This window comes from Grampus griseus (assembly GCF_964374135.1).
Source record: "Grampus griseus genome assembly, chromosome: 1".
Classification (NCBI taxonomy): Eukaryota; Metazoa; Chordata; class Mammalia; order Artiodactyla; family Delphinidae; genus Grampus; species Grampus griseus.
Genome location: NC_139017.1, coordinates 75363874 through 75381882, shown reverse-complemented (window position 1 = coordinate 75381882; position 18009 = coordinate 75363874). Strand labels below are relative to the sequence as shown.

Sequence of the window (18009 nt, the reverse complement as noted above, 5' to 3'; positions counted from 1 at the left end):
TATTGTTTCCGCGTCTCGAAAATTCTACGGGGAAAATTTTCGTTTCACTTCATTTACTTCCTCTTCCTATAATCCAAAAAGTCAAGTGGCTGTGAGTGTTAATGTCCCAAGGGAGTGTAAAAAATTGTTTGGTCTGGGAGTCTGCGTAGTGACTGGCTCGCTGGAGCTGGCGCATGCGCATCCTCTGAGGCACTGCAAGATGGCTGCTAGCTACTTTGTGGCGCGTCGGTGCCCCGAGAAATTAGCAGCGGCGGCGGCGGCGGCAGCTGCAGGTGCCAGAAAATAACAGTGGCCGCTGAGCGGTGGGAGTTTCTCGGCCCTGCTGTGTGAGCTGGACAGCCCCAAGGGAGACACCTCGCTAGGAAGCAAAACGCGGGGCGGAGCGGTGAAGCCCCTCCCCCAACCTCTCCTTAGTTTGACCAACTCCCTCTCCCACCCTTCTCTCCCCGTTTTTCCTCCCAGCCCGCTACGCGCTGGCCTGCTGCGCAGGCGCACGAATACTCGAAGCGCCTCCTTAGCCCTTGGGGCTTGTGGGCTTCTGCGCGCGCTTCCCGTTCTTCTCCCTTGATTGGCCAGATTGCCCCGCCATCACACCTCCCTCTGCTTTTTCTAGGTTGAGAAGGAAGCAGGGGGGCGGGGCCAAGCAGCGCGTGCGCGATCGTGTTGCTGTCCCTTTGCTGCTATTGCGTTGCAAAAAAAATCCTGACTAGGTAGCCTTGCGCCTTTCTGTGCTAGAGGATCTAAAGGAGAAAGATTTCTGCAACTGAAGGGGCAGTCGGGTAGTATTAACTTTAAGATATTCATGGCCGCTCTTAGAGGAGTGTGGGCAACGGCCTTAAGCGTTGAGAGCCGAAGAGTATAAAACCATTAATTTCCAGGCCAGGCGTTTAGAAAGGCTTTGCAGGACCTGTTTTCTGCGCAGTTCTTCCGTGATTACTGACTGGTTTAAACACAATCCCTTGAACAATTCCGATAAACCGTCGAAATCTGCAGCCCCTCTTTGCAGCGTGTAGGAGCCGCCAGCGTGCCCAGCAGCTGGTCCTCCCGTCCTACCTCCAGAAGAGCCTAGCGCGTGCACCATCCCCACCCCCTGGCCCCCCTCCCCACCTGCGGCTTTCACGCACTCGCAGTGATTGTTTTGCCCGCTCCCGCCGCCGCCGCCGCCGCCGCGGCCGCCAGAGGAGCAGCAGCGCTTGTGCAAACCGGGAAGATGGCGGCCGGCGGCGGCGGAGGCGGCAGTAAGGCCTCCTCCTCGTCGGCCTCTTCGGCAGGGGCTCTGGAGTCCTCGTTGGATCGAAAATTCCAGTCGGTAACTAACACCATGGAATCTATTCAAGGCTTGTCGTCTTGGTGTATAGAGAACAAGAAACACCACACTACTATCGTCTACCATTGGATGAAGTGGCTCCGGAGATGTGAGTGTTGGGGGGTGACTAGGGAAGGGAAGACTGGGGATGGAAGGAAATACTACCCGAAACGCTTAGGGTTTCCCTGTGGAGCCGCTGCATTCGGTTGGGGTTGTTCATATTAAAGCTTCGACCAGAGTGTACCCAAACTCAGACCCTGTTCCTAGCCGGGATTGTCCTGAACTGCAGGAGGCTCATCATTTCTTGGATTTTATAGCGACTGACTTGGTGTGACCTTGGGCCGTTGGGCCCAAATCTGTTGAGATTTACATGTTGTTTCAGAGCTTTGTAAGATGATGTTGTTTTTACTGAACCTTCACAGAAATTGTTGCGTCCGTTTATTTCTTATAGGCCCTGACGTGTTAATGATTTCTTGTTTTCCTGGTGATAGACACGCTATGGTTTAAGCAGTAGTAAATGCACCTACTTCGCTGGAATATGTGGGACCATTCTATTTTCCACTGACCTAAAACGTGTGATGTGTAATAAGAAGGGCCTTACCTAGATGAAGAGGTAACGTGAGCTCCACATAGAGCTGAGGCGACCACCTGAGAGGTTTTTGTAGCTATGTTTGCTGCAGTAAAATACAGGCTTCTTGATACTGACCGGAAACAACCGTAGTCAGTATCGCCACTAACACCATAAAATGGAAAACATATCCGGCTACTTTTCAACCAGTTCAGATACCTTTTTAAAGAATAGGAATTGGTTTCATAGGTAATCAAAACAAAGAATCAGGAAGTGTGCTTTTTGAATAGGTACTACTTTTTTACCCCAGTTAATTGCTTTTTTGTCTACATCGTGGAGTTTTTTTCACTTTGCTGCGTTACTGCAGAAAAGAGGTCTGTTAGACTGTCAGGAAGCATGGATTGCAGAAAATTTCAGATCTTTTAGGACAAAGTGTGGAGAAGTCATTTGTTGCTTCCTGCTGAGAAGAGAGGGTTGACCCTAAATCCATGTATATCTATTTGAATTTTAGGTCTGCTTCCTGTCTATGGCACGTCACCAGTGACACCCATCATTCACTTAATTCTTCTTATTCCACTTTTGCTATTGCCCCTATAGTGTTTTAATTTGTGTTTACTTTTAGGGAACAGATGGATAAAATTTACAAAATCATAGACCCCAAACTTCAAATCATTTGTGTATAAAGTTATTGTTGGGAGAGATGTTTTGTGGCTCTTTGGATAATATATGCAGAAACAGTTGTATAACCAAGGCAGGATTACCTATATTTACCAATAGCAGATCAAAGTTACTTTCTTTCCAAGAGGTAAAATTAGAACATACAATATCAAGTACCAGTCATTATCAAAGACTCACATAGTAAGTATCTAGTATGTACCCAGCCCTTTGTCATTTACAATATATCTAGTATCTCATTATACCTTAAACTAACCCTAAGAAGTAGATTTTTTAATAATTGATTTACAGATGTGGAAACTAAGCCTCAGAAATGTTAAGTAAGCTGCTTAAGTTTATACAGTAAAATGGTGGAGTTGGGTTTTGACTCCACCATATCAGATGACAATGGCCACATTTAACTTTGTAAAGTAATGTTTTCATGATTATTCTTTAATGTTTTTGGTATACCAGTGGTAGCAAGCAGTGCTCAAGCCTGAGGACGTATTCTCCTTAAACATATTTTTCTTCCTGTTTTAAAACATTTTTACTTTTTCTACCTTTGGGCTCTGGTGCTTTAACTGTATGGTTACATCATTTGCAAGGATAAGTTGGTCGCCATCCCTGCCTGTGGGATTACAAATGCAATTACAATATATTTTTTACAGTCAGTGATAACGAGATACACTGGAGCCAGAATTTTTCTGCCTCTACTTTTGATATTGTGCCTGAGCTTATTTCCCTTGTTGATATTTTAAGAGTGAAAAAAATGATTGCTCTAGGAAGACTACTTCATTTGAAGTGCATTATATACAGTTTGTATAGTTCAATGCTTTTGGCTTTCTATAAACCTGATTTTTTTTTTGTCTGGTGGAATGCAACTTAACTTTCTAAAATGGTTAAGGGTAATTTGTAGTTGTTTTATGTTTACGTTGAGTGAACATCGTTTATCTTATTGTAAATAAAGCCTTTTGAGAGAAATATTCAGGAGATTGTTGTTAGAATTATTTTAGTTCGAGTTTGGTTTTTAAGTCAGCTTTAGGCAAATTTGTGAAATAGGTGTCTTTGGCATTCCCAGCTTTTCTGTCCATTTTCCTGATGCCACTTTTGCGTCTCCTTTTTTTCTTTGGCATCCATTATTTAGTAACTTATATTTAGACCTCAGTGGGAGTTTAAGTGACTATGTTAACTCTTCCTGAGATATTTTCATTTTTATCCTTTATTTCATAATGTGTAATAAGAGACTTTTGTTCACTTTAAAGGAAATACTTTAGGGAGTTCCCTGGTGGCCTAGTGGTTAGGATTCTGGGCTTTCACTGCCATGGCCCAGGTTCAATCCCTGATCGGGGAACTGAGAGCCCGCAAGCTGCGCAGTATGGCCAAAAAATAAATAAATAAAAATTAAAAAAACAATAAAGGAAATAGAGAAGGCAAGTAGTCTTCCTGAAGCACACTCCATGGTGGGTTATACTGATTTTTTTTTTTGTGGTACGCGGGCCTCTCACTGTTGTGGCCTCTCCCATTGCGGAGCACAGGCTCCAGATGCGCAGGCTCAGCGGCCATGGCTCACGGGCCTAGCTACTCAGCGGCATGTGGGATCTTCCCGGACCGGGGCACGAACCCGTGTCCCCTGCATCGGCAGGCGGACTCTCAACCACTGCGCCACCAGGGAAGCCCTGGGTTCTACTGATTTTATTCAGACTTGTTTTAATTTGTTTGATGGAAGCTTCCATTACTATCATTTTTCAAAAGTGATCTTTCTGTAGCATAAACAGATGTCATTTCTGTGCTTTAAAATCCTTCAGTGATATCCCATTGCAACAGGCTTAAAGGGTTAAACTTCTTTTTACTACAAGTAAAAGGTCTACAAGGTCCTACACCACCTGCCCTACCTACTACCTCTCAGGCTTCTTCTAATCCTATCTTCCCATCATTTAGATCCAAGCTCAAATATTACCTCCGCAGAAAGGCCTTCCCTAATGATTTTATTTCAAATGGTTCCTTCAGTTGCATTATAACATATCACTTTATTTTCAGTATATGAAATTACCTTATTTATTTGTTTATATGCTTACTGTTTATTTTCTTCCACCAGATGATAGGGCTGTGTCTTCTTTGCTGCTACATCCCCAAGCAACTAGAACAGTGTTTGGCACACAATAAGTAATCAGTAAACATTTGCCAATATAATTTTGTGAAATAGTTAATCAAGAACTTGAATTGTTTTAATTTCTGTTTCTCAGAAGGCAGCGTTTATAATTTAGTAAAAGAAATGATAGGTATGGTTGTTGGCAGTTTCAAAATATGGCTCTTATATGGGCTTGATGTGCAATTTGACTAGACTGTCATTTCTGTATTTTGTTCATCTGTCCCATTTTTAATGTAACATGGAAATAAGTATGGAAAAGTAGAAAAACACAGACTTTAGAATTAGGCCCAGGTTCAAATCTTAATTCCATCAGTTAATACCTGGGCACAGTACTTAAATTGTGAGTCTCAATTTCTGATCTGTGAGTAGAGATAATTATCTCTCATAGGCTTGTTGTCTAGATTTAAGAAGATAATGCACATATTTTAGTATAGGTCCTAGCATATACATATATGTTCAGATTATTTATTATGGTGACAACGATGATGTAGATAGTCTTAAGGTCCTGACTATTCGAAATAATTACTTTGTTTTGGGAACAGTGCTGGAAATTACATTCCCAGTCAGAGGGAGATGATTTGGACCAGCCTTTCTGTAGTGAATTAGCAAGTTCTCTGAAGAACTAGTAGGACAAAATGGAAAATACTGTGTTCATGATATCTCCAAGTTGTTTTGCTTCTAACCATTGAATGGGTTGGCCTGGTTTAGAAGGTGTATGAGAATTGAAATGAGTTTTTGAAGAAAAGGGGGTTATAGGAAAGTAGAATCATTTGTAGAACAGAAAAGCTGTTAAGATTTCCCTTCAGCTGTTTTTGGTACGAACTTTAAGTATGTACAAGATTAGAAAAGTAATAACATTCCTGCCACCACTGATCACCCCACTTCAAAAGTAGTTATCTTTTTCTAAATTAATCAATTAATTTATTTTTGGCTGCATTTGGTCTTAATTGCCGTGCGTGGGCTTTGTCTAGTTGCGGCGAGCGGGGGCTACTCTTCGTTGCGGTGCGCCGGCTTCTCGTTGCGGTGGCTTCTCTTGTTGCCGAGCACAGGTTCTAGGCGCGCGGGCTTCAGTTGTGGCTCGTGGGCTGTAGAGCGAAAGCTCATTAGTTGTGGCCCATGGGCTTAGTTGCTCCACAGCATGTGGGACCTTCCCAGAACAGGGCTCGAAGCCGTGTCCCCTGCATTGGCAGGTGGATTCTTAACCACTGCGCCACCAGGGAAGTCCCAGTAGTTATTTTAATGGCCGATCTTTTTTCTTCTGTCCCCTTTACTTTCCCTTCTCCTCCTCATTTGAAGCAAATCTCAGTACAATCTGGTATTTTCTCCACAAAAGAAACTGTTATATAAATATGGACTGTCCAAAAAAAACCTCTTAATACAGGATTAATTTGTTGTAGTGAATTCGAAAAGTGCAATTTACTATTTTTGATGTATGGCAGTGGTTTCTCAGACCCTTGAATGGACCGTGAAGCTGGTAATAATTTTCTAGCTAACTTTTATTAAGTGCTTATTATGTGCCAGGCACTGTTCCAAGCATTTTACACTTATTAATTCATTCAATCTTCATAATTCTTTGAAGTAGTTATTGTTATGATCCCCACTTTACAGATGGGAAAACAGAGGCACTGAGAGGTTGAGTAACTTGCCCATGGTTAGAGAGCTAATAAGTGGTGGATCCAGGATTCAACCCAGTCATTCTTGATTTAGAGCATACACTCTCAGCCACTGTACTACACAGCCTTTCCTATTCATAAAATATTTTCTACAATATTAGGCCATGCAGATTAACTAGAATGTCTACATTTTGAAGCTTTGGGGGTATTTTTGTTTTTATTTTTGCTTTCTGTGGGAAAACTGATTATCTTGTATAGATTTGAAGTTCTGATAGTCATTTATAATTTTAAAAAAGGGAAAACAAGTTGAACATGTTAGTTACTAAAGTTGTTTACTTGATAAAAATCTCTAAATGTTAGGTTTTAGATAATAGAAGGATTTTTTTGGTGGCAAAAAGTTTGGGGTACCACACTGGTACCTCCATTGGTCAGTGGAGAGTGAAGTCTATAATCTTGTATTTGATATTGCACAAATCTGAGTGTCTGGAACTATTTTTTGCAGCTCTGGTATCTGAAATGTAGCTATTCCTTTAACCGTTTACTTTCCTTGTAATTCATCCTTTGTAGCAGATATGTTGGCTACACATATAGAGTATAACAGTACTGCCATAGCTTTTTAATCACATATCACATGTATACAAATATAGATGGACTAGGTACAAATTCTTACTTTAAGTTCCAAGATGAATTTTGCTTACAAATCCCTAGTTTACATTCAGTTCTTTTAACAAATATTTATTGAATACCTACTGTGCCAGGCACTGGGGACATAAGCAGGTGAATAAAATGGAGAAAAATTTTTGTCCTCTCAGAGCCTATACTGTTAGAAGAGGAGACAAGCAACAAACAAACAAAATATTAAATATATTAGAAGATAAAAAATATTAGGAGTGCTAAAGAGAAATATAAAGCAGGGAAGGGGAATACAGAGTGTTATAAGAGTTTGCAGTTTTAAATTAGGTGCTAAGGGAAGGCCTCACTGAGAATGTGACATTTGAGCAGGAAGGTGAGGTATAGGCAGTATAGATAGGAGAGTGTGAGAGGAGAATGTTCCAAAACAAAGAGAACAGAAAAATACAAAGGTCTTGAGGTTAGAGTGTGCCTGGTGAGTTGAAGGAACAACAAGAAAGCTTTTGTGGCTGGAAAGGAGTAGTGAAAGTAAGGATTAGCAGATGAACTCAGATTATGGTGGGTGATATGGCAGGAGGGGCAGATCACAAAGAATTTTATAGGCATTTTTGGTCTTTTATTTTGAATGAGATGGGGCAGAGGAGTGATGTGAACAGATTTCTGTTTTTAAAAGATCATTCTAGTTGCTGCAGAAATAGGGATGCCGGTAGGTGGCTATTGAAGTAATTCTGGGATAAAATATTGGTGGTTTGGACAAGCTTTATAAGAAGTAATTGAATTCTAGACCTGTTCTGAAGGTAGATCCAAATGGCTTTCTAGATGAATTAAATGTGGGGTAAGAGAGGAGAGTTTTCAAGAATGACTCTGGGGTTTTCTTGGCTGAGTGACTAGAAAGAGTTGACATTTATTGACAAACTTCACTCATTTAAAGTGTACAATTCATTTGTTTTAGTATATTCACAGAGTTGTGCGACAGTCACCACAGGGTATCTGCTTAGTATGTAAATTGTCCTTAGAGCCATCAGCCTGGAAGAGATGTACTAGGTAGTAAGTGTAGATAGAGAAGTAAGTGTAGTAAGACAGAGTAATAAGTATAGATAGAGAAGATGTCCAGAGAGAAGGCTCTGGGGCATTCTGGTATTTCAGATACCTCTTTCTGCTTACTTGGTCTAATGTGTTATTGTGTGTGGTTCTTTCTGAGGTTCAAGGTAAACTTTCAGCTTCCCAAAGAAGTAATAAATCTATTTTGATCTCTTGCATATTTCTACTCTTGGGTTAGGTTTAATGGCACTTCTGGATTAGTTAGGCATTAGGTCTGTTATAATTCCCAGTTGTAAAATTATTGCACAATCAGTCTTCTCTCTGCCCTTTGGATGCCTAGGTCACCTTTTCTTCCATCCATTGCCCTAGGTTCATAGATATGTAGATAATTTCCATGTTTTCTGACAGTGTTTCAAAACATGAGCTACCGTGATTATTACATGAGATTATTGTAATGGTGTATACTAAATGAGCCTTTTTATGTGTATTATGAGACTTTACAAGCAGTTATATTCTTCATTTAGCTGCTTTGTCTCTCAAATGCAGAAGGGTTGTATTATATACATGGCCTTAGGTGGATTTAAAGCAATATGTAAAACATACTTTTGCTGTACATCCCATAGTAAGCTAAATGTTAAATTATATAGCAAATAAACAATCCCATAAATCAAAGTGTGAAACAGTATTGACAAACTTCAAGTGATTTTGTGGTGTGGAAATATCTTGAAAATTCCATTGGAAATTTCCATTTCCAATGTAAAATTACTAATATTAACATTTCCTTAAACAGGCCACCCCAAAATTACAGTCCTGTTGGTAGAGAAGGGGTGAGTGTACGTATGTGTGTAATTTCTTAGAGAGTGGAGACTTCTGATTTTATTCTTAGTGATTTGGCTTCCTGCCTTTCATAAACTAATAAATAATAGATGCATCCAAACTCCCTTTTCTCCTAAGCTTTTGTCATTCAGTTATGATCTTTCTTAAAAATTTTATTTATTTTTTAATTAATTAATTTTTTTAACCCCCCTGGCATCAGTCATGGACAGATAAAGCCACAATTCCAAGATTCCTAACACCCTGGTCTCCGGATTCAAGGTACAACAGGCAATAGCCTCTGTCCACCAGGCAGGTGATGGAAACCAGTTTGCAAGTGTGAAGCTAGCTGGTGGGAAGATGAGGAGGGGGCTGAAGGGGCTGTGAGGCTCTTTTTTTTTTTAATTAATTAATTTTTTGGCTGCGTCGGGTCTCTGTTGCTGCGCGTGGGCCCCCTTCAGCTGCGACGAGCTGGGGCCACTCCTTGCTGTGCGCCGGCTTCTCATTGCGGTGGCTTCTCTTGTTACGGAGCACAGGCTCCAGGCACACGGGCCTCAGCAGTTGTGGCTCGCGGGCTCCAGAGCACAGGCTCAGTAGTTGTGGTGCACAGACCCAGTTGCTCGGTGGCATGTGGGATCCTTCTGGACCAGGGCTCGAACCCGTGTCCCCTGCATTGGCAGGCGGATTCTCAACCACTGCGCCACCAGGGAAGCCCAAGTTATGATCTTTTCTTTTAATCTTTTTTTTTTCCACTTTTCCCAAGTGTTTAGTGTTCTACAGCAGTACCTTAAAATATTTTGGGTTAGTTGTTTTAAAATTTCATCTGAGAACTAAGACTACATGAGGTTTTTTAATGTGTAGAAGGAGCTCAGAGACCCTAGTAAAAAAAAATTACTCAAAAACTTAACACTGTTGCACGAAACACCTTGACTGAGTTTCTCATCTGTTTGTCAAGGAAACAAAAAGGAGTTGGTGCTTTGTAGTGCTTTTGATTCCACTGCATCCACAGATTTTAGTTATAGAACACTGGAGAGATGCACATCTTGTGGAGAAGTAGTAGAACCTAGTTACTCCTTCTGGGAAAAGGCAACAATTCCATTTGTGCTTTAGAACATTAAAGTCTTTCTGGCTAAGATAAAGATAGTCTAAAAAAAGAAACCTTGTTTTTCTTGTTCTCTTAGAAACATTGAAATAGAGGCTGTTTGATGAAAGAAATAAAATGTTTAATATGCTGGGTTTAAATTTTGGTTGCAGCCTTTTATCTTTCTCTCGTCTCTCTTCCTTCACTTCACTTGCTAGTGATTAGTTTCACTTACTTTCACCCTATGGTTCTTTGGTACCCGCCACAGGTGGCTGGGGGGAGAAAGGAGATTGACTATTTCCTTTAGTGAAAGTTTCACTGTTAGAAGGGAAAAGATTTTTTAATGTTAGGCATTATAACTTACCATTTTTAATTAAAAAAAGACCCGAATGGATCCTGTGCTGTTTTTGTGTTCCCTTTACTGTCATTATAGTTTTAAAATGGTAGCATAACGCATTATTTTAAAATGATGATCTCTGTCCAAGAGGCAGTCAGTATTACTTGAGTTATTAACATTTCTTTTATAGTGTATTCCTATGTCCAAAGATACAGAATTCAGAAAATTAATTTAAGAATATTGGGTGCTTACTCTATGTAAAACTTTGTTAGGTTGCTCGCTGAAAGAGATGGAATTATAAGGAACTTAACGTTTCATAACTAAGATAAGAATTGAACAAAAATAACTTGTTCTGGGAAGTATGATAATATGAGTTTTTATATGCTGTACCAGTTTCGAAGAGTTATCACTTTTTGGTTGGAGTGAAGGTATCCATTCACTGAGCACCCTTACTAGATATCAAACATATACATACATATATATATATACATATATTCCTATAATCCTAACATAAGCTCTGGAAGGTAGGAGTTATCCCCACTTAAAATTCTTATAAACCGAGGCTTAGGGAAGTCAATTGATTATTTTGAGGAAATTGTCAGACCATTTTTATAGTATAGGAAAGGGAAACTGCCTGGTTTCAGGGTGGCTAAGCATAAGCTTAATTATTTTTCCCCCCTTGGTTTTGTTCTCTGAAGGCAGAAGGTGAGAGTGAGTGGGAGAAATACAAGAAATACGGTGGATTCAAAGCCTGAGTTGCTTACAAGTACTTTGTTATTATTTAACAATGTTCTTTATTAAGTTTCCAATCATTAATACAGTTAACTTCACAAACATTATCACTAATAGATTTAGTAATAAATAGTTAACATTTCCTGAGTTCTTATCGTGTGATCTCATTTAATATAACAATTCATGAGGTATTGATATTATGTAATTTTTATTACTTAGTAAGGCTATTAGTGATATATATGTAAAATTACGCTGGTGAAGGGAAAATAATAAAGAAAACGTTATAGATGATATAACTGAAGCACTTGAAGGCTCAGTGAGGTAAAATTAATTGTTCAAGTTTCATAGCTAGTAAGCAGTAGAGCCAGAATTAAAATCTAAGCAGTCTTGACTCCAGCGCCTACTCTCTACCTTTGTGCTAGACTGCGTTCCACTTCTTTCAAAGTCTGTTGGTATTTTGTAGTGTTCCATAGTGTGGTATATACAGTATAATGGTTCCCAAACAGCGCTTGTGCCTGTTTTTACCCAGCTTTTTTATATATTATTGACATGTAACATTGTGTAAGTTGTGATGATTAGATCATGTATAAATTGCAAAATGATTACCACAAGATGTACTTAGTAACTTTCAAGTATATAATGCCATATTGTTAACTATCGTCACCATGTTGTATGTTGGATCCCCAGAACGTATTTATCTTATAACTGCAAGTTTGTACCCTTTGACCAACGTCTTCCCATTCCCCAGCTCCCTGGCTCCTGGCAACCACCATTCTACTCTCTGTTTCTATGAGTTCTGTGCCTGTCTATTTTGATGATTTCACTAAGCTGCAGAGATGAAAAAAATTCATTAATTCGTATATAGCAATAAATTGAATACAGAAGCAGATATGAGAACTTAGCTGTCTTCTGTTGAGCCAAAGCATTAGATTTTCAAGAATGTAAAACAGTGCTACTCTCCTCACTAAGTTTTTTTCTCTTGCAAATATAGTTATTTTTAATAAAATATGTATAACTTATTAACTGAATGGTTTTATTATTTTTAATGAATTAATAGATATTTTAAAATTCTTAGTTTTAATTTATAATACAGTAAAGAGCATAGATGTAACTAACTCACATAAGCAAAAGCTCTTTGGGGTCTTCAGTAATTTTTAGGAGGGTAAAGGTATCCTGAAACCAAAAGGTTTGAGAATTCACTGATTTATTGGTATGTTGTACAATGACCTTTATCAAGTTTCTGCAACGTGCACATCCATTGTCTCTCATCTTAATACTGTGTATTGCCCAGGGGTTACCAGATGTTATTTTATAACCATTTAATTACTGTTTTTTAATTTGTGAGATCATAAGTTTGATAACTTCTTATTTTGCCAAATAAGGATGTAAAATACACTACCATTTATATTATCACTATCATTTTATAAATTACCACTTTATATGAAAAATTTGCCTTAATGTCCTTGTCTTTCAGGTCTTAGCTCATCTCCTTAGAGGTTGATCCCTATCGTCCTAGCCAAAGAGCCTACCCTACCCCCCTTTGCTCCTATCTATCATTCTCTTATTGCATCACCCTATTTTATTTTCTTTATATACCTTTTCCCATTATAAGATATTACCTTATTTATTTGTTTATTTACTGAGCTGCATGTCCCCTCTCACCCTCAACTAGAATGTAAGCCCATGATAGCAGGGACTTTGTTTTGCCCACCACTACATCCTCAGCACCTTGAAGATGGTGTAGAACATAGAAAGTGCTTAATGACTTTCTTATATCTGACCACAGAGCACACTTCGAGAATTGTTGCTATAGAGGTTTTACATAGTTTTGTTTACACAGATTTACATATGTAGGGGGATATACAATATTGTATAGTGGTTAATTGGCAAAGTACATGGGCTTTGGACTCCAATAGGCATTATACTTGTTACTTAACCTCTTAAAGCCTTTAAATAGGATTAATAATAATACAACATACCTTATGTGATTGTTGGTGGTATTAAAAAAGATAATTTAGGGCTTCCCTGGTGGCACAGTGGTTGAGAGTCCGCCTGCCGTTGCAGGGGACACGCGTTCGTGCCGCAGAGCGGCTGGGCCCGTGAGCCATGGCCGCTGAGCCTGCGCGTCTGGAGCCTGTGCTCCGCAACGGGAGAGACCACAACAGTGAGAGGCCCGCGTACCGCAAAAAAAAAAAAAGATAATTCATATAAAGTGCTTTGCAAACTACCTGACATTTAGAAAGCTCAGCACTGTACAACAGAAATTAACACAACATTGTAAATCGACTACACTTCAGTAAAATATATATATATATATATATAAAGAAAACTCAGCAAATGGTAACTACTGTTGTTTTTAAATGCAATTATGGTATGTATTTTTATTACACCATGTTTCATGCAGGCCTGTGTGCTTAAGCTTTAAATTCTTCCAGTTAATCCTGCATACCCTAGGTGAAATTTTAAGGTTAATAATCCAAAGGAATGAACACAGATTTTTTAGGCCTTTTTATTAATACTAGAGAATGCCTGGAAAACACACTAATTTGGAAACTATTTATCTATTTTGAGTATTTCACGTACCTATTTGTGTAACAACATCTTGCAGTTCTAGAAGTTCATAGAATTTAAGAATCTTTCATATATTTTTATAGCTGTTGTGCTAATATGTAAATGCATCTCAAAGAAGGGATTTCACAGGGACAGCAATATCTTTAGTGCTGCTGGATTTTTAAAAATAACCTATCAAAAACAAGGGGTTTATAAAAATTTAAGTTGGAATAATAAAGACCAAATATTAATCATATTTTCATTTAAAATTTTAAATTTGAAATTAAAGATTTTTTTAAAAGAAAATTTCATTTCAAGACACATTTTGGAAGATCAATTTTACTTTGTTTTAAAAGTCTTTAAAAACCTGGTAATAGAAAAGTGAATAGCTTTTGAAATCCATTTATAGGTCATCCTTACACATGTATACTGTGTTTAGTATAAACTATGATAAGAATGCATTTCTATTCTCCTATTCATTCTTATCCTCAGATTGCCATGTACAGTACATATGTATAAACTGATAAATGTGGATAAGATACAGAGAAAATAAAACATAGCAATAAACAAAAAATATGAATTTGACTTTGTACAACAGCATTTTCTAGAAAGTTGTGGTGTTTAGTTTAGGTTGTCACTGTCAAAACTTAGGTACTACGAAGTTAAAGTTAAACCTGTTTCATGCTGCTAGACTTTAGTACCTTTAATAAAATGCTTCATGAATTTCCAGAAGGAGTGGGGGATAGGCTGTTCAGTATTTTCCAAACGTATTTGACCATGGAGTTCCTTTCTTTTCTAGCTATCTCATGTGATTACTGTTCTACGGAACACACATTGGGAAGCTTTGTTATGGATGTTTTTCTAGGAAACCCCCAATTAAAGAGCAGAGAGAACCAATTTATATTTGTGTGTAGTAAGAAAGGCTTCATGGAGGAAACAGTTGTTCAAAAAAGATGTGAAGCAGGTGAAAGAAGGCATCTCAAATACAAACAAAGGTGTAAAAGAATCAGAAGCAGAGAGTGAACAATCAGAAGTACACATAGACAAGTGAGGATGGAAAAGACAAAGAGAAGCAAAGAAGCAGTAAAAACCATGATTTTTGAGACATGGTGGGGAGGGGAAGGTATATTGAAAACAAAGTAACTATGTATGTATAGGCACAAAAGCTACAATAGATAGTGATTGTAACACTGGACCAAAATCACTTTTTTGTAATACTGGTATTAGTATATTTTCGGATTTATTCAAAGCTTTTAGAATTCAAAAATTGAAGTTAAGTCTGTGAGCCCAGATTTTTAATGTATTTCATATTTTAAAACATCAAGTAAAAATGTAAATTTATAAAAACATAACTATTAAGCATAGATAATCATTGTAATGTAAATCATCAGCTCCTCCTGGTTTTGCTGCTTCCTTTGACTTTGGTCTTTTTGTCTGAGGTACCTTTATAATTGCTTTGTGTGATGTAGCTGGTTGGGTTGGACTTTAGTATCTTCTTGCCATATTTAACTCCCCTGACCAGTGCTTTCAGAGCCACCTGTCTATGTTCAGTAGTTCAAAATTGCCGAAGTTTTGACTTCTTTCTTGGCCAACTTGGGAAACGTTTCCCTAATGGAGTTTAAATCCTTTCTTTTCCCTAGGAGAGATTCTTTGTTACGGAAGGTTCTTTCCCTCAGGTTCAGACTCTCCCTATAAGTGGGCCATGACAAAGGTAGAGGGGGGTGAGTCAGGGGAGTTTCCTGAACTGCATAGAAAGTAGGGTAAGGAGTTTGTGGTGAAAGTGAGAGGAATGGGGGTGGGTGAGTAGGTAGGAAAGAGATAAAGACAACTAAGGACAACGAATGAACTGCTTTTGTATTATGCCAACAAAAATATTGTATTTTGGTCTTTAAAATAGCAATACCTGAAACTGATATTACAGTTTCCAAAAATAAATGATAATATGTTTGGGGGAAATGTTCAGGAGCCACTATAATAATCTAACCAAATGACAAAGATTTGAAAGAATATAACTGGTAGTGGAGAGGACAGATAAGATCTAAGAGGTATTTAGAAAGTAGAATTCGGCAGAACTTGCTGACCAGTTGGATGTACGGGATGAAGTTAGAGGAAAGCTTGGAAGATGGATCCTGTGGATTCTGTCTTGGGTGACAGGAAATTTGGGAGGAAATAGATGATAAAAGCAGGCTTGCACACATGGAGTTGGAGTGTCTGGAGGGCATCTGAGACAAGTTGTTTAATAGATAATTAACCATTTTGATAGTGCTTATAATCCTAATATTGGCTAATATTTATTGACAGTTATATACTTGATGCAATTCTAGGAGTTTTTTGTGTATTTTGTCATGTAATCTTGAGAAAAACCTTTGAATAAGTGGGTACTATTATTTCATTGTATAGATGAGAAAAGCATCTCATTGTATAGATGAGAAAAGGTCATGCAGTTGGAAATAGGGACTGGGCTTTGAAACTAGTCCTGACTAACTTAAATATGTTCATAACCACTATATTGTATTTGGGAGGGAGCTTTGGACTAGAGATGGAGACTTGGGAATTGTAATCATATTGGTAGTAGTTAATGAATGAGCACTTCAAGGGACACAGTATTTTAAGTGAGAAGAGAAAAGTGCCAGTGAAAGAACTTGGGAAACACCAGAGTTTCAGAAGAAAAGGTGTCCTAGGTAGAGGAGAAGATCAGAGCAAAGTAATTTCTCAGAAATTAAAGGAGGAGAAAGTTTGCCAGTGGAGTTTCCAAGGAACATGGTTCTGGGAAAAGGCATGATTGTACTGGGGAGAAGGGTGAATAGGACAATTTCTGTTTCTGATGATATGACAAACCAGATATTTTGCAGAGAGACTACATTTTTTTTGCCCTAAAAAAAACTAAATCCTGCAGAAATTGTAACAAACATAACTTTTAAAAATAAACTTTATTCTAGAATAGCTTTAGGTTTACAGAGAAGTTGCAAAGATGGTATAGAGGGTTCTAGTATACCCTGCACCCAGTTTCCCCTGTTGTTAACATCTTACATTGGTATATGGTACATTTGCTACAGCTAATGAACCAATACTGATAGGTCATTATTAACTAGAGTCCATACTTTATTTGTGGATTTCCTTAGTTTTTGCCAAATGTCTTTTTCTATCCCAAAATCCCATGCAGAATTCCACATTACATTTAGTCATCATGTCACGTCAGGCTCCTTTAGACTGTAAACAGTTTTGAGGAGTATTGATCAGGTATTTTGTAGAATGTCCCTCTATATGGATTTGTCTGGGGAATTCTCTGGTGGTCTAGTGGTTAGGACTCTGCGCTTCCACTGCAAGAGGGCCTGAGTTTGATTCCTGGTTGGGGAACTAAGATCCCTCAAGCCGCTAGGTGCGGCCCAAATGAATAAACAAAAATATGCGTTTGTCTGATATATATATTTTTTCATGATTAATTGGGGCTATAGGTTCTTGGAAAGAACACAGGAAAAGTGCCATTTGCATCACATCGCGTCAAGAGTATCCTGTCAACATGACTTATCACTGATGATGCTAACCTTGATCACCTGGCTGAGGCAGTATTTATCAGGTTTCTTCACTGTAAAATCTCCCCCCACCCCCTTATCAAACTATACACTTTGGAAAGAAGTCACCGTGCACAGTACACACTTAAGGAGTGCAGAATTGATGTTCCACCTCCTTGAGGGGGCAGTATCTTTGTGTATGGAAGGTTACAAGCTTAATTTTTAATGCATTACTGAGTATGCTAAAAAAGTTAGGGCGCTCTCTAAGGGTCTGTTCTCACAAAAGTGAAGAGTCAGCTGAAGCAGGAACAATGAGCTGTGAGCAAACAGAAAAGGCAAGGTTGCTCTCAAAGGCAAATGCCCATATTAGCACTAATGGGAAACTAAGCCTTTGGCCCACAGCAAAATGGAAGAACCCTCTGAGAAAGATGATAAATTGGACCAAGGTCAGTACTACCCTGATTCTGCCATAGCACTTGCAAGTACACTTTGAGAGAAAGCTTTTTCTGGTTAGGCTCTTTGAATTCCCACAGATAAAATTCAACAGAGAATTACCAAACACAAGGAAGTAAGTCACTTTGAGTGAGATTTGATAGAAACAAACCCCTAAAGACTTAAACTATTAATGATAAGATACAAAATATAAAATAATCATGTATAAAACGTTTAAATTAATAAAAGGGGCTGCTCTTCGTTGCGGTGTGTGGGCTTCTCATTGCGGTGGCTTCTCTTGTTGTGAAGTGCGGGCTCTAGGTGCACGGGCTTCAGTAGTTGTGGCATGCAGGCTCAGTAGTTGCGGCACGCGGGCCCTAGAGTATGCGGGCTTCAGTAGTTGCAGCGCACAGGCTCAGTAGTTGTGGCACACAGGCTTTGTTGCTCTGCAGCATGTGGGATCTTCCCGGACCAGGGATCGAACCTGTGTCCCCTGCATTGGCAGGCAGATTCTTAACCACCGCACCACCAGGGAAGTCCCAGAAGGCGGATTCTTAACCACTGGACCACCAGGGAAGTCCCCCAACAGCA

The 18009-nt window shown here is 38.9% G+C and overlaps 1 protein-coding gene across 2 annotated transcripts in view; it reads left to right on the top strand.

Annotated features, from left to right (window-relative positions):
• Positions 1 to 1210: 1210 nt before the first annotated feature.
• RPRD2 (regulation of nuclear pre-mRNA domain containing 2) overlaps positions 1211 to 18009 on the top strand; it is a gene marked incomplete at its 5' end in the record, with an annotated part of 82100 nt that continues 65301 nt past the window's right edge. For both annotated transcript variants that reach the window (XM_082651076.1, XM_082651077.1), the window contains one exon: positions 1211 to 1415. In XM_082651076.1, coding sequence (XP_082507202.1) covers positions 1211 to 1415 — 205 coding nt within the window. The remainder of the gene's footprint in view (positions 1416 to 18009) is intronic.